The sequence below is a fragment of the Bos grunniens genome, chromosome 20, assembly GCF_055505025.1.
Source record: "Bos grunniens cultivar Pamir isolate PY7600 chromosome 20, Bosgru_T2T1.0, whole genome shotgun sequence".
Lineage (NCBI taxonomy): Eukaryota > Metazoa > Chordata > Mammalia > Artiodactyla > Bovidae > Bos > Bos grunniens.
The window spans coordinates 48,535,513-48,562,796 of NC_141184.1; the positions used below are offsets into that span (position 1 = coordinate 48,535,513).

Genomic DNA, 27,284 nt, shown 5'->3' on the forward strand with positions numbered 1-27,284 from the left:
ACTCATTATCTCAACATGGATTTGCAGGGTGTGCAGGGCAGAGGGAGGAGAAAAAGGATAATAATGTAGCAGCGCTTTAGTCTCCTTTCATGTCAGGGGCCAAAGAAGTCACATTGCTATGCCCAATTTCAAGGAAGAAAGGAAATAAAATCTTCCCCTATGCCCAGGAAGGGGAAATACTGATGAGCACTGGAAATGTTCCTGGGCATTCATTTTATTTATCATAAATCTCTTCCGTAACACCAGCATAGGGGATCAGAATATGCCACCCCAAAATATACCACTTTCGCATAAGGATTTATTTTGGAGTCAATTTATTATTTGGAGTCAAAAGAGAATCAACAGATGCAGAAGTGAAGTCTTTGTGGAACTTCTTTTATTTGTTTAAAAGAAGGAACTTCTGAAAAGTGAGGACTGCTATAAATCTCCTCTCCTGGAGGAGTTTTGTGACCATGAGGAAGACAGAAAACCAGTGCCAGGATGGGTCTGCACATGCAGACCCTGCTCCATTAGTGTCTCCCGTATACTCACCTTTTCACAGTCTGCTACCCTTGAAAACCTAAGTTCATTTTCCTTTGTCCTGTCAGTTCTCTACAGATTTATTGGTTTTGTCTTAAGATGCTTTACCAGCCCAAGTTCTAACCACCCCTTTAAATGACTCTTTATTGAGTTTTTGCCTGTGTAATTTCACTGCATGCATTAATATAATGTTTTTCTCTTGTGAATCTGTCTTTTGTCAGTCTGATTTTACAGGGCCCTGGCTGGAGAGCCTAGGAGAGTGAAAGGAAACAGAATTTTTTCCTTCTCTATACCAATATCAAGTGGCCTGTCCAAGAATATTTCTGTCTTGCCGTGTACCAAACAGTGAGAGTAAAACAAATGTTACTCCTTAAAAAAAGCTCAGGTGAAGAGGAAAATCATTTTTAGAACTACTTTCTCTTCTGATATCTGATAACACTGATGGTTCTGGTAACCAGAGGTTGGATTCCCCTCCGACTTATGGTTTTTATAGATATTAATCAAAGCTTCTGAAAGAGCTGAAGAGAGATATTCAAGGAAGCATAGTAAAGACCAGAGTTCACCATGGTTCGATGGGGATATGTTTAGATCCACAAGGATCTATTCCTGTGCTGTGCTATGCTAAGTCACCTCAGTCGTGTCCAAGGCTCCTCTGTCCATCTATTTCTACGCTGGTTTTTGGGTGGCTGTCTTTGGAGTCAGCCTGTGCAAGGCAGACCGAGAATGAAGGTGGAAATAAAATGTGACTGTAGGGGGCCATAATGAGAAGAGTACAAAACTAAAGACTATTCTGAGTAGACAGAGAAAGACATCTTATTTCTTTGTTTTCCAGCCAATGATCAACTTTGATATCCTGCTAAGAGCTCATGTGCTGGTATGAGTGAAATGGAGGTGGAGGGCAGGCTAGTTTTGGATGACTATTTGTAAGGAAATTGGCCAGAGGACTAAAGACAGACCCACATGTACGCACAAACACACACAGCCAAGATCTCTGAGCCAGAGAGTGAGTCAGTCAGTGTAAAAGCGATGTCCCTGGGGACATTGTTGGCTAACTGTTTGCTCACCCTCTTAGAGGATTTTGCCTGTCCCACTGACAGTTGTGAAGTGTGTATCTGTTAGTATTCTGCTTGCTGTCCTGAGGAATCCTGAGGGAGTGTTTTCAAGCTATGTGGGCTCTCTGAGGAATTACTGGGCTAATTGGCCTACCTTCTGATCTCCACTTACCATGTAGCATTATTTGGTTCAGGTCAGTTAACTTTGGTCCTTTAAGCAGTTGGACTTGGAGATCACCAGCTTTTTCATGGTTTTCAACATGCAAGTAGCATAGATAGCAAGTCATTGACTTAACTGCTGACTAGTGGGTCTTGTCAGGATCAGGCTCATCTGAAGGACTCAGAGGAAGGCTTCTCAGAAAAGAGCTGGAAATGTGGCCATGACATGAAGGCCCCCTTGCTCTGCTTCACTCTTGTTTGTCTCTCCCAGGGGCTGCTTTACCTATGTGGACAATTCTCATTTCTTAGACCACAGTCTCCCACGTTGCAGGCAGGTTCTTTACCATCTGAACCACCAGGGAAACCCATGAATGAATATACAAATCCCGAAACTCCCAAATCTAAGCAGTGAATACAACCCATTCTGAAACTGTTTGTTACTGACTTCCTATTAGAAGGTGTTACCTCTGAAAGAGTTGAAATGTATGCATTAGTCAGATATGCAGATATATTTTATAACATCCTTATTTTCTAGGAATAAGCTAATCAGTTTTCAAAAAGTCCCTGCTCCCCTGGAAAGCCAGGCAGGGCTGAGGAAGGGGACAGCACAGGCAGCACTTACATTTGTTAGCATTGTCTCTGTTTCTTCTGATTTATAGTGTTTTCCAGCTGATTCAGCCTCTCTGGGGTAACAGTGCACAGTTCCATAGTTTCTGCCTGTCCCCCTACTCCTGCCTAGGGTGGTGTCTGGGTTTACGTAACTTCAGAGTCCTGGTCTCCTAAATCTGTGTGAGCAAGTCTTTGTTTCCCTCTGGACGTTCTGCTGGGGTCTTATCCCTTCTCTGCTATCTGCTGCCGGGCAGCCAGCTTTGCATGGGCTTTGGGGTATCATTGCCAAACCCACTCCTGAAGTTCATGCCCCAGCTGTTTGCCTGTAGTTGACATCCCCCTGTGCACAGAAGCCTCTTCATCTGAATCCCAGCCCTGATTTACAGCTATATCACCCTGAACATGCCTGATCTCTTCTGAATCCCAGGCCTGGACCAACCCCACACATCTACACCCGCCCACAGTTCCTCACCCTGAGATACTGGGGACTTCTGAATCCCTGCCTGCTACTCTCACCTGTTCAGAGCTTATGTGAAGATCTTCCCCAGCCCTCTCTCCGCAGTGCTAGGACTTCCATATCATGCTGGAGTTGGTGCTGAGTGGTACATGAGGCTCCGACTAGACTTGCTATGCCTGGTGAAATAGGCCACCAGCCCAAACGACCTTGGTTCTTCAGACTCACGCATGTTTGTACTGTTGCACCAAGAACTGACATCCGAGTTCTTTGCTCCGTCTTATTTTCACTACCCTGCTCCAATATTTTACTTGCTACAAGTCATGGACTTCTTACTTCTTATCTGGTAGGAACTTCCTTGAATAAAAATATAAGAAGTGTTTTTTAAGTCAAAATCTAGCTGTTTAAAGGGAGTAACTGCAGAGATGGAGTTAGATTCTTTCCATGGCCCTGATAAGGAGAACCTATTATACCTAGTAACTTACCAAGAAATTCAGCTTTCGATTAATCTGTTTTCATCAAACTCGTTAATGCTGGCAATGTTTATCATGCACTAAAATTATTGTGTTTGTGTATTTTTCTAGACCTGCCAGCTAAGCCTGAGAACATTTCTTGCGTCTTCTACTATACGAAAAATTTTACTTGCACCTGGAGTCCAGAGAAAGAAGCTAATTCTATATCATACACAGTCAGGAGAACTTTGTGAGTACGGGAGCTTGTGTGCCGTCAGGGAGAGTAAGGGGAGGAGGCAGAGGCTCCCACTTTAACTCATGACTCAAGTCACTTAGACAGTAAAATGTTTTCTCAATTATAGCTTCTAGATAACCATTATTTGTATCCAGTGGCTGGGGTGATACTTGGTTATTTGCAACCATACTGATAGGATCTACAGCTAAGAGGGTGGGAGGATGCTTGTATAACCATGACACAACATTACCCTGTAGGCCATTTTTGCACTCTATGATAACCATGGAAAATGCTGAGATCCTTTCTGCTTTCAAAATTCCATGATTCTATATTTCTGTATGTTCAGTCTCTGCTCCCTCACCCCTGCCTTTGCAAATCCTTACACAGTGGGCCCCCTCTTCTGGTCTCAGCCTGTTTCATCTCCCACATAGTCCCCAGAGGACTCTAGCAATACCCACCTACTTGATTCCTACCAATATGTGTAGCTGTTTTCATTAAGTTACAGCTTGATAGGGTTTAAGTTATCTATCTAAGAAAATAATTGTAATGAGTTTTCTGAAAACATTGTACACCAATGGCAAAAAATTAAATCTGAAAAATATGAAGAATATAAAAAATCACCCCAAATCCCACCACCAAAGGTAACAATTTTTAATATTTTGATGAAGACCTTTCTAGACACCTTTAAGAAGAGTTATATAAATATGTAATTTCATATTAATGTAATCATTATTTACATAATATGCATCTTGCTTTTTTTCACCATTAATAGAGTACCAGGCATCTTTCCATATCAATAAATATAGTTGTATTAAAAACTATCATTTTAAATTCTATTTATGTATCTACTGTAATTTATTTAACAAATTTTTTTTATTTTTTCCTTTTAAGAATAAGTTCTCAAGGTTAGAATCTGAGATTTTCAAGAGCCTATTCATTATTTCTTACCAATAGGAAATGCATTATATGAGTGTAACTTCTGATGGACTTACAGGGTTCCCAGGGAGGTCTCCATGGTAACTTTTCTCTCTCCTTGAAGATGAGGAAGGAATCTGGAGAGATAAACATCAATTTCTGGACTATACAGTTCTCAAGAGAGACCCAGAAGGAAGCTACCAAATACATGCTTAACATATTAAATATGCTTATGTTTCTAAACTGCTGTACTAAACTCATGCTGAATCATTTTTTCCTTCAAAGGTGTTATGTACGTGAAAATGATACTTGTAATTCTACAAGTAAAGCTGGTTCTTCATGCTCTTTTTATTCAAGTTTAACACCACCAGATATTTACATTATTCAAGTGGAGGCTAAAAATGCATATGGCATAATTAAATCTGATATAACATATTGGGACTTAACTACCATAAGTAAGTGTCACTTTATATTCTTATGAACTTTTTAATTAAAATATACCCTCTTCTTCTGTTTTTTAAAAGAGATATCTGTAAACTCAAAAGTAGATTCACATCTCAAGCACATAGGTGTATGTTATAGATATATGGAAAATTTGTTTTCTTTTGAAGAAGGAAAAGAGAGGTAGGGCCAGAGGGAAGAAGAAAGGAAGGAAGGAGGGACCTGACCAAAAAAAAAAAAATTAATGAGAAACATTTTGCTGGTCCTTGATTTTCTCTTGCAGTTTGTACTATCAATTATATTAGAAGAAACAGTATATTATTGCTCCTGTAGGAGAAAGTAAAACTCTTATTTTTAAAAATATCTCACTGATTGTTGCTTTCAAATTCTTTTTCAAAGAGTCATTTTTACTATTTAATTTTAAAATAACATCGTTTGTGAGAATAATTCACATGTTATAAGATTCACCTTTTTTGTTAATTTATTTATTTTTAACTGGAGGATAATTGCTTTACAATATAGTTTTTGTTTCTGTTTGTCTCTTGAACCTCCATCCCATCTCCCACCCCATAGATTCACCTTTTAAAAATGACAATTCACCAGTTTTTAAAAATCATATTCACAAAGTTATACAAATATCACCAGGATCTAGTTCCAGAAACTTTTCATCACCCCTCAAAGAAACTTCATGCCCATTAGCAGAAATCCTTAATTCTACCTTCCCCTTGGTCTCTGGCAGTCACTAATCTATTTTTCTGTCTTTATGGATTTACTTATTTCTGAAAATTCGTATAAATGTAATGATACAGTATAGTCCTTGTATTTTATTTCTTTCACAGCATAATGTTTTCAAGGTTCAATCCATCTTGTAGCATTTATTCCTTTTTATAGCTGAATAATAATCCATCATAGGGACATATCACATTCTGTTTAACCACACATTGGTTGATAGACATTTTAGTTGTTTCCACTTTTTGGTTATGAATGCTGCAATTATGAATATTTGTGTACAAATTTTTGTGTGGATATAGGCTTCAATTCTCTTAGATGTATACCTAATGAAATTGCTGGGTCATATAACTTAGTCTTTAACTTTTTGAGGAACTGCTGAATTTTACGAAAATGGCTGTACCATTTTACATCCCACCAGCAATTTATAAAGTTACCAGCTTCTCCATATCCTCTTCAACACTAGTTATTGCACTTTTTTTTTTTTTATTATAACCATCCTAGTGGGTATTAGGGGACTTCCCTGGTGGGTATTACATCATACTTCACTGTTCTGATTTGCACTTACCAAATGATTAATGGTGTTGAGCATCTTTTCATGTGCTAACTGGCCATTTGTACATCTTCTCTGGAAAATGTTAATCCATAACCTTTGCCGATTTTACAAATATGTTGTCTTTTTATTAGTCAATTTTAAGAGTTCTTTTTGTGGGGGCTGTAGGGATCAAACCTAAGCCCCTTGCAGTGGAAGAGTGAGTCTTAATCACTTGATTGCCAGGGAAGTTCGAGCTCTTCATATATTCTGGGTATCAGCTCCTTATAAGATATGTTTTGCACATGTTTTCTTTCTTCCTGCGGGTTATGTTTTCAATTTCTTAATGATATCCTTTGAAACTAAAACATAATTTAATTTTGATGATTTTATTATAATTTATCTATTTTTTCCTTTATTGCTTGTGCTCAGGAGTCAGAACTAATAATCTAGTGCCAAACCTGAGGTCACAAAGATTTCTACTCTGTTTTCTTTTAAAGACCTTTATAGCTTTAGCTCTTACATTTAGTTCTATGATCCTTCTGAGTTAATTTTTAAACAAAATAACAAACTTTGTATTCCTGAAATAAATCTCACATGGTTGTAAGTGTATAATCCTTTCTATATGTTGCTGAATTTGGATTGATAGTTTTTTTGTTGAGGAGTTTTTCTTCTATCTTCCTAGGGGATATTGGTCTCTTGCTTTCTTTTCTTGTGATATCTTTGTATATTTTTGGCATCATGGAAATATTGGCCTCACAGAATGAGTTGGAAAGTGTTTCCTGGTCCTGTTTTTTGAAAGGGTTACAGGGATCAAGACCATCCCCAAGAAAAAGAAATGCAAAAAAGCAAAATGGCTGTCTGAGGAGGTCTTACAAATAGCTGTGAAAAGAAGAGAAGCGAAAAGCAAAGAAGAAAAGGAAAGATATACTCATTTGAGTACAGAGTTCCAAAGAATAGCAAGGAGAGATAAGAAAGCCTTCCTCAGTGATCAATTCAAAGAAATAGAGGAAAACAATAGAATGGGAAAGTCTAGAGATCTCTTCAAGAAAATTAGGGCTATCAAGGGAACATTTCATGCAAAGATGGGCTCAATAAAGGACAGAAATGGTATGGACCTAATAGAAGCAGAAGATATTAAGAAGAGGTGGCAAGAATACACAGAAGAATTGTACAAAAAAGATCTTCATGACCCAGATAATCATGATGGTGTGATCACTCACCTAGAGCCAGACATCCTGGAATGTGAAGTCAAGTGAGCCTTAGAAAACATCACTATGAACAAAGCTAGTGGAGGTGATGGAATTCCAGTTTAACTATTTAAAATCCTAAAAGATGATGCTGTGAAAGTGCTGCACTCAACATGCCAGCAAATTTTGAAGACTCAGCAGTGGCCACAGGACTGGAAAAGGTCAGTTTTCATTCCAATCCCAAAGAAAGGTAATACCAAAGAATGCTCAAACTACTGCACAATTGCATTCATCTCACATGCTAGTAAAGTAATGCTCAAAATTCTCCAAGCCAGGCTTCAGCAATACGTGAACCATGAACTTCCAGATGTTCAAGCTGGTTTTAGAAAAGGCAGAGGAACCAGAGATCAAATTGCTAACATCCGCTGGGTCATCGAAGAAGCAAGAGAGTTCCAGAAAAACATCTATTTCTGCTTTATTGACTATGCCAAAGCCTTTGACTGTGTGGGTCACAATAAACTGTGGAAAATTCTGAAAGAGATGGTAATACCAGACCACCTGACCTGCCTCTTGAGAAACCTATATGCAGGTCAGGAAGCAACAGTTCGAACTGGACATGGAACAACAGACTGGTTCCAAATAGGAAAAGGAGTTCGTCAAGGCTGTATATTGTCACTCTGCTTATTTAACTTATATGCAGAGTACATCATGAGAAACACTGGGCTGGATGAAGCACAAGCTGGAATCAAGATTGCCGGGAGATATATCAATAACCTCAGGTATGCAGATGACACCACCCTTATGGCAGAAAGTGAAGAAGAACTAAAGAGCCTCTTGATGAAAGTGAAAGAGGAGAGTGAAAAAGGTGGCTTAAAGCTCAACACTCAGAAAACGAAGATCATGGCATCCTGTCCCATCACTTCATGCCAAATAGATGGGGGAACAGTGGAAATAGTGGCTGACTTTATTTTTTGGCCTCCAAAATCACTGCAGATGGTGATTGCTGCCAGGAAATTAAAAGATGCTTACTCCTTGGAAGGAAAGTTATGACCAACCTAGACAGATAGTAAAAAGCAGAGACATTACTTTGTCAACAAAGGTCCATCTAGTCAAGGCTATGTTTTTTCCAGTGGTCATGTATGGATGTGAGAGTTGGACTATAAAGAAAGCTGAGCACTGAAGAATTGATGCTTTTGAACTGTGGTGTTGGAGAAGACTCTTGAGAGTCCCTTGGACTGCAAGGAGATCCAACCAATCCATCCTAAAGGAGATCAGTCCTGGGTGTTCATTGGAAGGACTGATGTTGAAGCTGAAACTCCAATACTTTGGCCACCTGATGCGAAGAGCTGACTCATTGGAAAAGACCCTGATGCTGGGAAAGTTTGAGGGCAGGAGGAGAAGGGACTACAGAGAATGAGATGGTTGGATGGCATCACCGATTCAATGGACATGAATTTGGGTAAACTCCAGGAGTTGGTGATGGATATGGAGGCCTGGCATGCTGCAGTTCATGGGGTTGCAAAGAGTCAGACACGACTGAGCGACTGAACTGAACTGAAAGATCAGTGGTAATTGGTCTTTAAACCTTTGGTACATCTCACCAGTGTAGGTATCTGGGCCTCAGATTTTCTTTTTATGAAGTGTTTTGACTTGGGTTTCTTTTTAAAACATTTTAAACTAAAAATTCCTAAAACATTTAGGAACTCCCTTTGAAAGGCTTACATTACAATGCTAACATTGGCTCTGCCTCTTGTCGATGGGCCTAAAAGGGGCAAGGTTTTTCACTTTGTAAACACAAACTTTTATTTTATTTTTATCTTTTGGAGAAGGCAATGGCACCCCACTCCAGTACTCTTGCCTGGAAAATCCCATGAACGGAAGAGCCTGGTAGGCTGCAGTCCATGGGGTCGCTAAGAGTCGGACACGACTGAGTGACTTCACTTTCACTTTTCACTTTGATGCATTGGAGAAGGAGATGGCAACCCACTCCAGTGTTCTTGCCTGGAGAATCCCAGGACAGTGGAGCCTGGTGGGCTGCTGTCTATGGGGTCGCACAGAGTCGGACACGACTGAAGCAACTTAGCAGCAGCAGCAGCAGGATCTTAAGGAGATACTTGCATTTCCATGTTCATTACAATATTATTCACAATAGCCAAGATATAGAAACAACCCAAATACCCACCAACAGAGGCATGAATAAATAAATTGTGCTATACACATACACTGCAATTACTGTAGCTATTTTGGAAAGCAAAATGACATTTTGTGGAAAGTAGCCCTAAAAATGTTTATGTTGTTTGTTGTTTAGTCACTAAGTCATGTCCAACTCTTTTGGAACCCAATGGACTCTAGCCTGCCATGCTCCTCTGTCCTTGGGATTCTCCAGGCAAGAATACTGGAGTGGGTTGCCCTTTCCTTCTGCAAGGGATCTTTCCAACCCAGGGATCAAACCCACATCTCCTGCACTGGCAGGTGGATTCTTTACCACTGAACCACCTGGGAAGCCCCAAAATGGTTATACTTTTTAATTTAATCCTTCTGTCCTAGGGGATCTAAGGAAGCCATGAGAGATACACACAAAGATACAACTATTATCCACTTACTTGTTCACTTAACAAATATCTGAAATTTGCTAAGTACCAAGTGTTAATCAAAGGCCTTGTGATTGAGACTCAGCTTCTGTTTTCAGGGGGGCTTTAAAACGAGAAATTGGAAACACTATGTACAGTACACTAATAGAGAAAGTGTCAAATTCTGTTTCTCTATAAGAGAATATTATGAAGCTTTGAAAACATGTTTTGAAAAATTTCAATGCAAAGGGATGTTCGCTGATTCCATAATGTTTTTCATAAAGACAAAAGATTTATTTAGCATAACATCAATTTTCTTTTAAAAAGTACAAATTTTTGTATAGGTAAAAGCCTGGAAATACACCAAAATGCTAATAATGATGATCTCTGGTTGATGGCAAGGAGGGCATGGTAACCCACTGCAGTATTCTTGCCTGGGGAATCCCATGGACAGAGGAGCCTTGTGGGCTATAGTCCATGGGATCACAAAGAATCCAATATGACTGAAGTGACTTAGCATGCATGCTGGTTGATAGAATTATGATTGACTTAAAGTTTTTCTTTGTAGTTTTTCTATATTTAAAAAATTGGGGGGGGGGACTTCCCTAATGGTCCAGTGGTCAAGACTCTGCCTTCCAATGCAGCGGGTGTGGGTTCAATCCCTGGCCAGGGAACTAGATCCTACAAGCTACAACTATGAATTCTTATGCTGCAACTTAGACCTGGCACAACCAAATAAATAAATTTAAATAAATAATTTTTGAAATGAGCCTATGTTACTTTTATAACACCCCCCCCCCAACCTTTTTCAAGGAGAGATTTAGGGTGAGAATGTTTGTAGTGTTCAGGGGAAATGAAGGTGCTTTCTACTGAGCACTTCTTCATCCTGGGGGTCAAAGACAGAGAGATGGGGAGAATAGACAAGAGGAACCACCCATTCTCTGGTCATGAAGTTTCTTTTTACCTCCCTTCTGTTTGACAAAAGATCTGACCCAGTCGGTAAAAGGCTGATTTGTTAAAAAAAAAAAAGAAAGAAAGAAAGAAAGAAACCCACAGAAATATAGCCTCTCCTCACTGTACATTCTTTTTTGAAGGGGTGGGAGGTAGCAGCATTCTTTATGCCCTGCTTTCCTACTGCCTTTTGCGTACACTAAATCATAGAATATGCACTATGATTTCCTTTGCAATTCTGGGTGGATGTTATTAGCACTTTCTGGTCTTTGTGCAAATACAAAAACTGTATGATTTTTATTTTCAGCTAAAATCGAGCCACCTAAGATTTCCAGTGTGAAACCAGTTTTGGGCCTCAAACAAATGGTTCAAATAAAATGGACACAGCCTGTGTTGGCACCTAAGTCATCTACTTTAAATTATACACTTCGATTCAGAGCAGTAAATAGTACCCACTGGGTAAGTTATGCCATTATAATGTTTCTAAGAGAATTGTTGACATTTGTTGATCTGGAATCATTTTTTCCATTTTCTACATTTAAGAGAGACAATAGTGAATACTTTTCTCCCCAGTTTCCTATTTGGGCCTTTTAGATTGGAAAAGTGTTTTACTATATGCATCTTTATTTTTGCATTTCATTCTGTTTTGTGTCTAGCTACATTGGTTCTTGAAAGTCTATAGCTTGGGAATTTCCTTTTAAATTGTTCTAAGCTTTGTGATCTATAGCACATATTTAGAAAGTGAACAAAACATAAATATTGCATTTAACAGATTAAGTCAGTGTGCATGTAAAAACCACTGATATAAAAAATAGCATGCTGTAGCCCCCTGCCTACCTTTTTCTGATGACACACTCCTCCTGCCTTTAGAACTCATGATTATCCTAGTTTTCATAGTAATTACTTCTTTGCTTTTTATTATGGTATTACCATGTAAGCCTGCATCCCTAAGCAATGTAGTTGGAGACAGTATATAAATGGAATCCATATATTTTGTATTTTCTTTATGTTTGACTCCTCTCTCTCAATATTGTGCTTCTAAGATCCATTCATGTTTTACAGTGCTGGAGTTTATACATTTTTATCCCAGTGTAGTCTTCTGTTGCATGTACACAATGGAATCATGGCTTTAATTTTCACTTACCTGACTTTTAATGAGATTATATGTCTTTTCATGTATTTATTGGCCACTTGGAATTCTTCTTTGTGAAATATTGATTTAAGCCTTTTGCACACTTTTTTCTGTTGGATGATCTGATTTTTTAATTGACTTATAGCAGTTACTTACATACTCTGTTTATGAGTCTTTCATTTTTTATGTGTCTTGTAAACATCTCTCACTATGCATCATGCCTTTTCACTTTCTTAATGGTAACTTTAGAGGAACAGAACTTCTTAATATGAATAGTGTCAAATTTTATCAACCTTTTCCTTTATATTTATTGTCTTTTGCATCTTGAGAAATATTTTCTTACCACAAAATTCAGAAATAATTATCATATTTCCATAATGCAGTTTGATCTTATATCAACTTTCTATTTCTAACCAACTTACATTATTCACTCTTAGCTTCCAGCCAATTAAATCACTTAAATCTTTGACTTTCCCCTCAACACACAAAAGATTTTCTAGTAAGAACATTTCCACTGTCTTATAACTTATCCCTTTTTAACCTAAAATGCTGATGTTTTATTTCTTCCTATTGAATTTATTCAGGTTGGACTTATCCATCATTTTGGCCTATTGAGAATCTTTATTCTATTACCCAAAGCCTGTAGTTAACTTTCTACTTTATAACTTTTCGATAAACCTTAGAGTTAACTTTTTACTTTTTAATTTTTTTAATATCTTCAGATATGATAACACTTTTATACCTTCATCTAATCATTGATCAAAAAGAATGACTATATCAGAGCCCATCCAAAGATATCAGCCTCTACTTTGAGCTAAAAGAAGCTCATTTACTCAGGCTTCTTTGAATATAGAAGGCCACCACAGTCATTCAGCCTCCTCTTTTCATCTTGGCCATGAGGCCATCACTAGACTGTTTCCTTTAGTGAAGCCCACCGTACTATATCTATTGCATCCTCCACTAGACTAGGACTCTTTCAGAAAAGAAAATTGGTTAAGTTTCACTTGTCTTATATTCAAGTCAAGAGAAATAATGAGTTCACTCTTCCTCTCAGCTTCTTTTCTGTGCCAACTCTGGATCCATTCTCCTAGAACTGACTATAAGAATATAAGACTCACTGATTGGTAGTTTCTGGAACCCAGAAAGGAACCCCTAAGTAGGACACTCCCCAGCACAACATAAGCTCATCTTCATACCACATATCATGGGCTCAGTGAATCTGAGGAACTTCTGTGTGATCTACTGTCTAGCAACCCTTGGTTTCTTTTGTCTGATCCCAGAGTCCTGTGACTACTTTATAAAATCCAACAAGAAAAATAAGCCAGGATCTATATTCCCCTGGAAAATTACTAAACCATTTACAATACGAAGTGAGGGCAACACATGCAAGCTACTTCAATCCCTAGCATCCTGTACCCCACCTCTTTGATAAACTTACCTGCATCTGTACTTATCTTTGCCTCCCTCCTTCCAATACCCTGGAAGGAAGAGGTCCTTCCTCCTGCTAACCTGGAGAAAGTGGGAAGGAGAGTGGAATGTGCAACCAGAATCTCTCTCCTTTCAGTTCTCAACCACAACCAAGTCTAATCAGTTCTAAATCCAACTAAACCAATCCAGTCTTGTCTGGATGGTTCTCATCCCATTGTCAATGGAAAAGGCCTAAATTCTTAACCCTCCAAGGTCTGGCCCCTAACAACCCCTCCAAACTCATCTTCCATCTTGCTCTCGCTTCTCTAGTGATTCTGAATTGCTAGTTTCCCTTGCGTCATGTCATTTCATTATTCTGTGCTTCTGCCTAGAACAGCTCTCTGCTTTGTACATCTCCTCTTGGCCTAAACCTTGCTAGATCCACTCGTCTCTCAGAACTCTGGTCTGACGTATTTTCTTCTGGGAGTCTAGATAGGTGCTCCTCCTCTGTCATTGCACTTAACATAGTCACTTAAACTCATCTCTCCCCATATTTGATGATAAGTTCCTCAAACACAGAGACCTTGATTTTCATCTTAGTTTTCTTATTGCCTGCCGCATATGCTCAATAAATGTTTAATTAAACTAAACCACATAAAAACTAATTTCAAAATCCCAATACGTTCATATAACAAGACTCATATTTGTGTGATGCTAATATATGGGTTTGCTTCCCAGGTGGCTCAATGATAAAGAATCCTACTTGCCAATGTAGGAACTGCAGGACACTTGTTTTCAATTCCTGTGTTGGAAAGATGCCCTGGAGGAGGTAAAGGCAACCCACTCCAATATTCTTGCTGTGATAATCCCATGGACAGAGGAGTTTGGTGGGCTACAGTCCATGGGATTGCAAAGAGTCTGAGACTGAGCACCCACGCACACAATATATGGGTTACAGAGTGCTTTTTTATACTCTAAGCTACTCAATCCTTGCAAATATCCTATAAATTCTTGTTGTTTAGTTAATAAGTTGTGTCTGACTCTTTGAAATCCCATGGACCATAGTCTGCTTGGCTTCTCTTTCCATGTGATTTCCCAGGCAAGAATGTTGTTGTTCAGTCGCTCGGTCATATCTGACTCTCTGCAACTCCCTGTGAATGCAGCACACCAGGGTTCCTGGTCCTCCACTATCTCCCAGAGTTTGTTCAAACACATGTCCATGGAGTTGATGATGCCCATCCAACCATCTCATCCTCTGTCACCCTCTTGTCCTCCTGTCCTCAGTCTTTCCCAGCATCAGGATTTTTTCCAATGAGTAGGCTTTTCACATCAGGTGGCCAAAGTACTGGAGCTTCAGCTTCAGCATCATTCCTTCTAATGAATATTCAGGGTTGATTTTCTTTCAGATTGACTGGTTTGATCTCCTTGCTGTCCAAGGGACTCTCAAGAGTCTTCTCCAACTCCAGAGTTCAAAAGCATCAATTCTTCGGTGCTCAGCCTTCTTTATGGTCCAACTCTCACATCCATATGTGACTACTGGGAAAACATAAGCAAGAATACTAGTGTGGGTTACCAATTCCTTCTTCAGGAGATGTTCCCAACTCAGGGATTGAAACTGTGTCTCCTCCATTGGAAGGTTGATTCTTTACCACTGAGCCACCTGGGAAACCCCTCCTATAAATAAGATATCACTATTCTTCTTATTGTGGTTGTTGTTTAGTCAGTAAGTTGTGTCTGACTCTTTGTGACCCTGTGGACTGTAGCCCACCAGGCTCCTCCTCCATGGGATTTCCCAGGCAAGAATACTGGAATGAGTTGCTATTTCCTTCTTCTAGGGATCTTCCTGACACAGGGATCAAACCCACATCTCCTGCATTTGCAGGTGAATTCTTAACCACTGAGCCACCAGGGAAGCCCCATTATTATTACAGATTAGTAAATTGCAATGTAGAGTGCTTTGGTCATCTGTCCAAGATTTGTAAGTTACAGAGTTGAGCTCAGGTTTTGTGAGGCCAAGTTCAGTCATTCATTTGCCCATACTTTAACCTCCAAACCACCTTCCCATGGCCGTAGTGTAAAGGGTTTCTACTTTTATAAAAGGGAACCATGTAAACACTCTACCAAAGGTTTTCAAGACAGTTTTAAGAATTTGATTTAGGCTTTGCTCCAAAACTTCTGACCCATCTCTTAACACATAAACGCTTGGAATAAGCTAGGACTTGGCACAAAATACAGGTTGTTAGAAACAAAACTGGTGAAGTTAATTAGTGTTTTGGTAGGAGTCCATTGCTTGTACTGAGTTCAGGAAATTTTAGATTTAAGCCTGTATATAGAGGATCAATTGATCTTGGACCCAGTGAGGACCAAAGCCATATAGCCTGGAAAAAAGTCACAGTAAAGAAGCCGTAGAGGAGCACTCTTTGGAAATTTAATTGCATTTTTTACTGCCCTGAGGCTAGGGCTTGAAAGAACAGGTTTGCATAGGTACTGTGAACAGAGCTTTCTGATTGTGAGGAGAACCAGCAAGAGACCAAGCATGTGCTGAGAGTACTAGCAAAGCAGAAGGAAAATTTTGAGAAATTAAAAATAGAAGAAGAATATTATGTATTTTAAAAAGCATGAAAAGTAAAATAGAATGTCATTAGACTCCCTTGCATGTGTTTTATGGCTTAACACTGTTTTTATTTTGATTTACGCCTGGAGAATACCATGTGGTTGACCTTCTCTCAAAGGTCTTAATCTGGTTTTAACTGAGTCCCATAACTGAGGTCAGTTGGGGAGGGTACTTCCCCAGAGATGATGAATTGTCCCAAGATATGTTCCCAACAGCCCTGTTCTACCACTGCAACGTCTCCAGGGGCTTTTGCAGGAAGGTGCTCAGGGAACCTGGGGTTCAGCAGCAAAATTGCCCTCAGGCCTGCATGCTGCTTCCTTGCTCTGATGCCATCTCACTAGACTGGGAGTTCAGAACCATCCTTCTGCAGCTGGGATGCTCAGCTGTTGGCCACATAGGCACATCCTCATTTTGCCCCAGTTTCCTTTAGGCCCAGCACCTACAATTGTGTACCTATTTTCACAGCTGTTGTTGTACACGTAAGCGATATCCGGACTTCCTATTCTTGCCAGATTCTATGGGCTGGTGTGCATCCTCACAAAGTAGTCATGTCTGTAATTACAGTTTATTTTCATTAATAAGCTCAATATAAATCTATATAAACCTACAGCTTAAAGTTCATGCTGTAGCAACAATGATCATGCTCAGTAAGACATAGCTGAATTTCTAGTTTCTTGTGGAGAGTTAAGTCCAGAGGGACTTTTATAGAAAGCAACACGCTCATTTACTAACAAGGAAACTGAGGTCTAGAAAGGGGAGGTGGTTTATTTGCCTCTCCCTGTTCTTCACATTGAGAGAGTGTCAAAATGAATTTATTTATCTAGGATACTGAGATCTTTAGCAACTTGAGTGATCACCCAAAGACCAATCATTTGAAATGGGAAGTTTGAATAAAAGGAAAGAGTCTGAGAGTGAGAGGAATCTGTGCTCCGATCCTAGTTCTGCTGATTATAAATGCTGAGGTAGTCCATAATCACTTAACTTGTCTGGGTTTCATTCATGACATGAGTTTGAATTTAATACTCTCAAGGTGTCTTTTACATGCTGTTCCTTGAGATCTTATCTCTACATATTATTGTCACCTCCAGAAATTAAACTGAGGCCCGTATTGGGTGCCAGGACTCCACTCTGCATCTTCCAGAACAGCAAGATTCACTCACATCCAGTCCAGAGGCAGGAATCTCTACCTCACAAGCTTAGAAACAAGAAAGGGGAGGGGTGGTGGTTCTTGGGGTAACTCACCTCTATTTTGATGCTAACAGTCTCCAGGCATGTGTAGAAGTTTATTTATGAAAATTAAAAAAGGTGAAATATAATGCTGCTAGTTCAGAAAGGTAAGAGAAGGTTGGGAAGTAAAGAAGAAAAATGGAAAGATAACATGCGGTCTCCCATCCAGCTCAAGGCTGTCTTTGTCTTTTAGATGGAAGTCAACTTCACCAGAAGCGGTAAGAATGAAGAAGAAGCATACAACCTCACAGGGCTGCAGGCTTTTACAGAGTACGTTGTAGCTCTGCAGTGTGTGGTTCACAAGTCAAGGTTCTGGAGTGGCTGGAGTCAAGAAAAGATGGGAGTAACTGTGGAAGAAGGCAAGTTGGTCCCTTGTGGTTTCGTTTTTGCCTGCTCTGGTTTAGGGCAAACTGAACTGAGCCTTTGTGGATTTTGTCAAGTACTTTGCCATACTTGGGAATCATGGAATCCCGCAATCCCAGAGCCAGAGAGTCTGTACAGTGCCCCTCCACAGGGCATGCATGGCACATGCTTGAGCCTACAGGATAAGCTGGCCCTCCCCCGATGATGTTAGTGACATTAGCAGCTTTTTGCCTTGAAGGCAAAGGACCATATCTTGAATACTTGTATAAATTTCTTATACTATGCTTGAAGTAGTATAATATTATTTAAAGATGTCCTATGATAAAGATTGATGTTGCAAACCCTGAGCTACTGCTAAAAAATAAAGGTATAACTAATGAGAAAAAAGGTCACATCTTTAATTATAGTGAAGGAAGGAAGGAGAAGAGGATTGTACCTTGACTGAATGGTTACCATGAGTCAGGAATGGTAATTAAGAATACTATTGGGTTAGCCAAAATGTTCATTTGAGTTTTTCTATAACCTCTTAGGGAAAAACTGGAATGAACTTTTTGGCCAACCCAATACTTCAAATCTGTGGGCTTCATATAAAATCCAGCCAGGCTGCGGAGTAACTTTGGGCAAGATACACAAACTCTAAGACTCAGTCTCCTTACTAATTTTTCCCCTTTTCCATAATGAACTATAATTTATAAACTTGAGTTAATAGTGGTACCTATTTTTTAGTATTATTTTAAAGATTAAATGAGATAATGTGTTTAGCCCATAATCAACATTCAGTAATTGATAGATTTCCTATTAGTGTTATTAATTCTCCGAAAAGCCCTATGAAATATGTAGAATCACCTCCATTTGCAAGTGAGATAGATGAGATGTTAATTTGTTCAGGGTCACTCAGCATGTTACCATGCTCTATAAATCAGGAGCCTTGCCCAGAGCCTGACCCCAGTAGATGTTCAATAAGTGTTTGATGAATGTGTTAGTTTCCTGTGGCCACTGTAACAAATTGTGGGTGTGTGTGTGTGCTCAGTTGTTCAGTCATGTCCGACTCTTTGTGACCCCAGGGACTATAGCATGCCAGCCTCCTCTGTCCATGTAATTTTCCAGGCGAGAATACTGGAGCAGGTTACCATTTCCTACTCCACGGGATCCTCCCAACTCAGAGATTGAACTCCCCTCTCTTGTGTCTCCTGCATTGGCAGGTGGATTCTTTGCCACTGCGCCACCTGGGAAGCCCACATTTTTTCTTTTTCTCTTCTAGTTCTAGAATTCAAAGGTCCAAAATCAGTTTCACTGGACTAAGGTCAAAATGTTGTCACAGTTGGAGATTTTGAAGGGAGAATATATTTTCTTGCCTTTTCTACCTTCTAGTAGCTCCCTGTATTCCTTGGTTTGTGGCCCCTTCCTATGAACAAAGCATATTACTCCAGACTCTGCTTCTGTTATCACATTACCTTTTTCTCCTCTTCTGTGTCAAATCTGTCTGCTTCCTTCTTGTAATGACCATCGTGATAACATTTAGGGCCCACTGGGATAATCCAAGATAATCTCCCCATCTCAAAATCCTAACCCAATCACATGTACAAAGTCCCTTTGGCCATATAAGGTAATATTTATAGGTGATAGAGATTTGTACTTAGATCTTTGGTGTTTGTTTTTCAACCTACTACAATGAATGAATGACTAATTAAATGAATACCTATCAAGGGCCACACATCTTCTGAAATATGTCAAAGAAACAGAAAAATGCTGATCATTCTAACCTTCTGAGGCTTTAACTTTGTTTGAGACATGTTGGTTCTAGACCATGAATTTGCCCCCACCCCACCTCTGGGCATGATTTCAGGCCCTTCTTAATCAATCTTACAACAAGTCCCTCACTGGTCTTAGGCAACATGTGGGGTCAGCTCCTGTGTTCCCTGGTCTATATGGCAAAAATGTATTCCCCTGGATCCTGGTTGAGTTTCCCATGACAACCAAATTAGTGTTAACAGATATTTGGCATGTTTGCCCATATGATCATATGTCTGGGAATAATCTGGTGCCTTCTGAATTTCGTATCTCCCACTGGAGATGTTCATGCTTAGTCTGGACTACTCACTGGTGGATGTAGTCACAACAAAGATTCATGTGACACACATAAAGGATTGGGCTGGATGGCCTCTGAAGTCCCTTCTTGCTCTGAGATTCTATTAATCTACGGTATTCAGGCATCCAAGCTTCCATGCTCAACTGTAAGAATACAGAGAAAAGTAATAAAAAATTTATAATCATTATGTGTTTATATGCTTAGAACAGTGCCTTACAAATGGTAAGTGCCATATAAATTTTAAATAAATAAAAACACGTGCATGATTAAAACAAAACTAGTCAAGTTGTGGACCTAATGTGAATTTTTGATTAAAATTTATGCCGTATTTGGGAGCACTCTATAGACATCATCTCAAATAATCCAATCTTAAAACAAATATACTAGTTTACAAATACCAAACAGCACATAAATTGTACAATATAAAATGGTCCAATGGTTATAATCTGTTGGAGTGCTCAGTTATTGCTGTCTGTGGCTTGGCTGATCCCATTCTTTTAAAATATTAGGACGAAATGCAAGCAATATCCTTGTGCAAGTTGCCCTCTCCCTCTGCTACACCTTTTAGCAGGCAATCTTGGAGAGTGAGTTCTACCCTGGGATTGACCTTGTTTTGTACAGTTCTCCTCCCTGTAGCTGTCATTCTGCTTAGAGACCTAGCATCATTATGGTTCAGTGTCTTAAGTTCATCACAGTCCAACCACTTGCTAATGTCAATTTAATACACTTCTTTCATTGCTAGAAATTAGATTTACCATTTCAACTGATTTATTATTTCAGCTTGCTTGGCTAAGATTGACCACCAAACACTAGATCCTAGTGTTCTCTGTGCCCTGTGCTAATTAAATAAAATGAACATCTGTTAACATTACCACTGGACAATTTTTGCTTTTCTTAATTTTTTCAGAATCCCAGAAGAAACTAATGAAAATGTACCCACCCCAAGCAAATCCTAATTTATCCTCTTCTAATTCATAAAATATCTCCCTGTTTCACAATGAAATGCCAGCTGTTTTACACACACCACCTCAAACCTTTTCTAATTTGAAAATTTCTGTTTTAAGTAGAATATGAGGTACTCTTCTCTTTTACATTTCAATATATTGATTATTAGGATTATTTACTCACATTTAAGCATATAAATATATACTACATGAAACATGCATACTACATGAAACAGCCAATTCATTAAAAAAGACCCTGTTACTAGGGAAGATTTAAGGCAAAAGGAGAAGAAGGCAGCAGGGGATGAGATGGCTGGATCACATCACCAACTCAGTGGACATGAACTTGGGCACACCTCGGGAGACAGTGAAGGACAGGGAGGCTTGGAGTGCTGCAATCCTTGGGATCACAAAGAGCTGGACATGACTTAGTGACTGAACAGCAACAGGAAACAGATATAATAATATTCAATTCCTGGCTCTGTTACTTAAAAGTTATATTGGGCAATTGTCTCACTTCTTAACACCTCAGAAGAGGAAATAGTAATATTGATGTACCTAATTATAAGCCTGTGGAGGTTAGATGAGATGATTCAGGTAAAATGCTTAGTATGTGACACTTGCTAAAAGTGAGCGATTCTTAGTGTTATCTTCAGCAAAGGCAGTAGAATGTGTCTAAAGTACTGATTGATGGTGACTGTGGGTATTTCCAGATTGTAACTGGAACAACAGAGCAGCAAATTCTTACTACATCTGTCCAAACAGTTGATGCCTTGGAATATGTAAACTCCAATATGTAATTAGAGAAGGAAATGGCAACCCAGTCCAGTATTCCTTGCCTGGAGAATCCCATGGACAGAGGAACCTGGAGAGCTACAGTCCATGGGGTCGCAAGAGTCAGACATGACTTAGTGACTAGACCACCACCACAAATATGTGAATATTTTGGCAAATTTGTAAAAGCTTAGTATTATTCTTTCACAAATACAGAATTATTACTTTTCCCCATTTGGTTAAGCTGCATTATTAATTTATTCATTATCAATTTATGATCATGGAAAATTGACTGTAATACTTGTAGAAGAGGGTTTTTCAGATGGCTCAAATGGTAAAGAATCCACCTATGAATGCAGGAGATGCAGGTTCAATCCCTAGGTCGGGAAGATCTCCTGGAGGAGGAAATGGCAACCCACTCCAGTATTCTTGCATGAAAAATTCCATAGACAGAGGAACCTGATGGGCTACAATCCATGGGGTTGCAAAGAGTTGGACACAATTGAGCATGCACACATAATGGTAGAAAATGTAAAAGCTAGCCATTTGTTCTACTAAAAGTTGCGTCTGTAGGAAGTCTACATCAGGAAGACTGTTTCTCTTTGGAACACATCTGCAGGAAATAGTGACCACAATGAAAGGAGAAAATACCTGATTAAATTCATTCATCAGCACTGTCTACCACCTACTAGAACTAAGTGGCTGCCTATGGGGTAAATCTAAGTAGAATTTTACTCTTTCTAATCAGTGACTGGAATGATTAATTATTTAATAATCAGTTTATTTTTGTTTCTGTCTATGCTTCAGATGAGTATTTGGAACTGGCTTGTAATGAAAACTTTGCCTTTAGGTTTCTTCTTTCTTATTTTCAATATTATTATCCCAGAGTCTGACTTCCATGTAACTGGAACAGAGAGACTCTGCAAGTAAGAGATGGATTGAGAGTCTTTCCAGTTCTGTGGGTCACCTATGAAGGTCTCATGACTTCGTAGCTTTGTGCTGAGAAGAATGTCTTCTGGGAAGAAAGCTGTCTTTACTTACAGCTCAGGCTGTAACCTGTTGACAGGCTGAAACCTGTTACTCTGTGTCTGAGAAAGTTGAGTCCTGACTGTCCAGTCTCTTGATTCGGTAATGACCTTTGGGAAAACTCCTGGCAGAGCTTGTATAACAACATTTCAATGGAATGCAGATTGAGTCATATAGAAAGTTTAAATAGTTTCAATTTCCTTGTATGGAACTTACATGGAATTATAGTAGGTCTCATTGGGAGACTTGGAACCTGGCAGTTAGACTGTTACCCACACTTTGGCTTCTGCAGGCGTAGTTGTAGAAATGTCACCCTTCATTGATGACAAGACAGGTCATTGACTTAATTGCCCTTTAGTGCACATTTCTACATTATGAAGTTGTCTTTAATTAGGGTTCAGTATGTAATTTCACTTTAAACACTCAATTACCTGAATTAAGAACAAAAAAGTCCCTAAAAATAGTCTCTCAATACTAAAATAGTTTAGATCTTGGCCTGAGTGGCAGACCCCATTTTTTGGAGACTGAATTACATTCTTTTCATCCATGTGATTTCCTCAAAAAAAGATTTAGTGTTCATCAACTGCAGCTTCAGAGACATTTCCTCAATTTCATAAATTACAGGCCAATAGCCTTCTGAACAGTTCTTTAGAACCTTGCTTTCCTCTCTTGACTAAAATGTATGTGTCATTCTTTAGTCAGTAGCTCAGCATTTTGAAATTTCAGGCACATGTCAGAAGGTTCAACTATAAATTACCAGTGGCCCACTTTGTGCCAAAACTCCTTGAGACAAGATATTTGGGAGATACAGTGCAGAGGTCAAGTGTAATAGAAGTTGCTCTCTCTCCTTTTTTTCTTATTTTAAGCTTTGTCCCTGAATAGGTAGATCATCAGAAGCTGACACACTTGAACTGTACTGTCTTCAGGTCTTGTTTTTCCCTGGAGAAATGCATGGACCTAGCTTTCACATTATGATCTTGCATTTCATAGAAGACAACCATGAGAACTGTACACCTGCCATATTTTTGTACTTTTGTTCAACTGTGATTGCAGACATCAGGTTTTAGGTTATCTTTTGTCTTTTTTGACTGGATCTACAAGATAATTCCATTTATGAATTTAATGCCCATAGCCTGAAAAAACTTGCCTCTTCACAATGATTTCTATGTGTTCTTTATTTCAGTCCATAAGGAATACACAACTAAATTTTATCTTTTTTACTCTTCTTGCCTGGAAGATTAGCATTAAATTTAGAGCTAACAGAGGGGCTTAGGAAAGATTATTTCTCTGCTTCTTTCTTCTTTGATTTTTTTGTTGTGCTTTATAACATTGTAAGTGTGTGGTTTCATCTCTTTGGGGAGTAGATATGGCATAAATTATATATAAAATCTCTTTAGCAGTTATCTATGTTATTCCTAGCTTTCATGTATGTGAATGGTAGAGGGCAGGAGATGTCATATATCAATCCAGATTTGAGTGATAAATTATATTACAGTTGGATCTATTGTCGTTTTATTTTAGCTTACCTTAAGTCATCAGATCCAAGAGCAGTTTTATTTTATTTTTTTAATTTTTGCCCTACATGATTATGGTTTTATTTTTTTCACAAAATACAAAGCTTTTCACCACATTATAGTAGTGTTCTAATACAAGAAAATCCCAACATTTTCATTGCAGGGGAGGAGTGATTATATATAGGATATTAATGTTATTTTGATCTTAATTTATTTTGATATTAATGTTATAATGATCTTTTGTTATTTTTGACTTTTGGTTGATTCTAGTCCTTCAACCACAGCATGAAGACATCATTGCAACGAAGTCTTCCACTCTCCACATTACTCCTGCTGGCCCCCTCAAGCAAATCCTCCCCAACGGCATTTTCTAAACAGACAGCCTCACTAATCTCACCATATTCTGCTACAGCTCCCTTCTGTCTCTGCTGAACACCTCACTCTTATTCTTTACAGCTCCACATGGCCTGGATCTATGGAGAGTCCTGAGATCAGACAAAGTGGATGGAAAAAGGCCAGTGCAGCTGTTGTTGAAGGTGACCTCTCTCTGGGTTATTTATTTATAATTCTGTGTAAAAGCCTTGGTCTCTTATACCTCTAAGAAATGTGATCATGGACATTTTACCTCCTTAATTTCCTTCCCTAGAGGCTTTGATGCCCCAAATCTCACAATGATTTCCTATCTCAGAAAAGCCCTGTATGTCATTTTGTAGATGTCCTGAATGTGCAATGCAGACCCTGAGCCTTCTTCTTTGATCTGAAATGTTAACACTTGGAAATGTTAACACCTGAGACAGGTACAAAGTGTAAGTGTCAGTGCAGGAGGCACCTTGACCTTCTGGAGAAAACCGTCGCTGGCTGGCCTTCACTCCAAGGCAATGTAAAATTATATAGCCCCCACCCCCACACTGGAGAAGAGCACTGGCTTGGGGGTGAGCTTGCTAGTGTTCCTGAGGTCATTGCACAGGTGCCCCCCAGGGCACTGGGATAGTGGGGTGCAAGGATAGAACAGGGGCCAAGTGGGCCTTTGTAGGATGGAGGCCTCGGAATGAGGAACAAAGGAGGAGCCAGGTTAGTACAGAGGACACGAAAGAGGGGATGAGAGGTGATGGTAGAAAAAAGGATAAAAAAGGAGGGGAAGAAGGAATCAGTAGGAAAGGAAAAGGGCAAACAGAGGGGGAAAAAACAGCCAGAAAATAGGAGAGAGGAGGTGGGGGAAAGAAGAGAGGGAGGAGAGCAGTGAGATGCCCTGATTCTTTGGTGTGTCTCCAGATTTCTCAGGAAATACTCATTGGGTTAGCTCATACTTGCTCAAGTCTGGGCAAGTTTCAAACGCTCTTGAAAATGGGGAAATCACCCTGCTTTTTCCAAATGACATTCCATTCCCAGTTACCTCAGGGTTGGAGCATCCTTCTACCTTTCTCCTGTCCCCACCCCGGGGACGAGAAGGACACCCTCAGTGGCAGCAGACAGGGGAGAACACAGCCTGTGGTGTTGGGAAATCTCCAAGAATTGATCCCAGATGTTGTCGAGTTCTTTCTCAGTCAAGTGAGGAAACGAATTACTCTGTCAACATAGTTCTGAGAAGGAAAGTGAACCAGGGCACATCCTGTGTGTGGCCAGACCCACACAGGTCAAGTTGGCCAACCTGTGAAGTAGGTGAGATGGACTTGGACGTCCTTCTTCTTCTCCCCCTCGCCTGGGGACTGGTCTTCCTTTTGCTTCTGTAGAGTTTTCCAAGAACTAGAGCTGCTTAAAAAAGAATGAGCTAAAATCAGATCGTGGTGATGACTGCACAACTCTTGACTATACTAAAAGCCAGTGAGTTGCACACTAAGTGAATTTTCTGGTATGTGAATTATATCTCAATAAACTATGATTTTATTATAAAAAGAGAATGAGTTATCATGAATTATAAATGCCTCCCAGTCATTAGGAAGATTTTTAACTGACTTCTTACGTCATGGGAGGTGTAAAGGAAATTCTCAAACCAGATAGACAGTGGGAAAAAGTGACTTCTGAAGTCCTTCTGACCTTATAATCAGTCATTCTGCTCATCTCTGTGTGTTATCAGTAACAGAAAGAGAAAAACAGGAAAGCCCTCTAATTCCTGAGAAATATTCAACATACTGATCTCTAGCAAAACATGGACTCAGGTTCAAGGCTGAAAAAAAGAGATTGGCCTGGAGCCCCTGGGGTCACCTTCATTTCTCACCAAGGATTTGGTCTGGTAGGGTAACCTTGAATGTTCTAGTCCTCTTAGCTGGAATGTCTGGTTGGGGAAGCTAGCTCTCTCCTTGGAGGGGGTGGTATGGAGATAAAAGGACAGGGTACTCTCCAATCCCTGGACATTTCCAGGAAAGAAATGACCCAGGGCCAGAACAGACTTGGGATTGGCTCAGAGGAAATGCCTCAACTTTTAAGTTTTTGCTTCTCTGTCCATTACCAATATCCACTGAATCATAGAAAAAGCAAAAGAATTCCAGAAAAATGTCTGTATCTGTTTCTAGACTACACTAAAGCCTTTGAGTATTTGGATAACAACAAACGATGGAAAATTCTTCAAGAGATGGGAATATTAGACCACCTTACCTGCCTCCTGAGAAACCTGTATGAAGGTCAAGAAGCAACAGTTAGAACTGGACATGGAACAACAGACTGGTTCCAAATTGGGAAAAGAGTGTGTCAAGGCTGTATATTGTCACCCTGCTTATTTAACTGATAGGCAGAGTACATCATGTGAAATGACAGGCTGGATGAAGCACAAGCTGGAATCAAGATTGCCAGAAGAAATATCAGTGAACTCAGATACGCAGATGACACCACCCTTAAGGCAGAAAGTGAAGAGGAACTAAAGAGCCTCTCGATGGAAGTGAAAGAGGAGAGTGAAAAAGTTGGTTTAAAACTCAACATTCAGAAAACTAAGAGCATGGCATCTGGTCCCATCACTTCATGGCAAATAGATGAGGAAACAATGGAAACAGTGAGAGACTTTATTTTCTTGGGCTCCAAAGAGCCCACTGTGGATGGAGACTGCAGCTATGAAATTAAAAGATGCTTGCTCCTTGGAAGAAAAGCTATGACAAACCTAGACAGTGTATTAAAAAGCAGAGACATTACCTTGCCTACAAATGTCCAGGTAGTCAAAGCTATATTTTTTCCATTAGTTGTGTATGTATGTGAGAGCTAGACAATAAAAAAAGCTGAGCACCGAAAAATTTATGCCTTCGAACTGTGGTGCTGGAGAAGACCCTTGAGAGTCCCTTGGATAGCAAAGAGATCAAACCAGTCCATCCTAAAGAAAATCAACCCTGAATATTCATTGGAAGGACTGATGCTGAAGCTGAAGCTCCAATCCTTTGGCCACCTGATGTGAAGAGCTGACT

The 27,284-nt window shown here is 39.5% G+C and overlaps 1 protein-coding gene across 4 annotated transcripts in view; it reads left to right on the plus strand.

Annotated features, from left to right (window-relative positions):
* Positions 1-27,284, plus strand: part of IL31RA (interleukin 31 receptor A) — a 68,173-nt gene that overhangs the window by 23,869 nt on the left and 17,020 nt on the right. For all 4 annotated transcript variants that reach the window (XM_086361773.1, XM_086361774.1, XM_086361775.1 and 1 more), the window contains 5 exons: positions 3,378-3,495; positions 4,681-4,850; positions 11,116-11,267; positions 17,382-17,547; positions 24,355-24,434. In XM_086361773.1, coding sequence (XP_086217899.1) covers positions 3,378-3,495; positions 4,681-4,850; positions 11,116-11,267; positions 17,382-17,547; positions 24,355-24,434 — 686 coding nt within the window. The remainder of the gene's footprint in view (positions 1-3,377; positions 3,496-4,680; positions 4,851-11,115; positions 11,268-17,381; positions 17,548-24,354; positions 24,435-27,284) is intronic.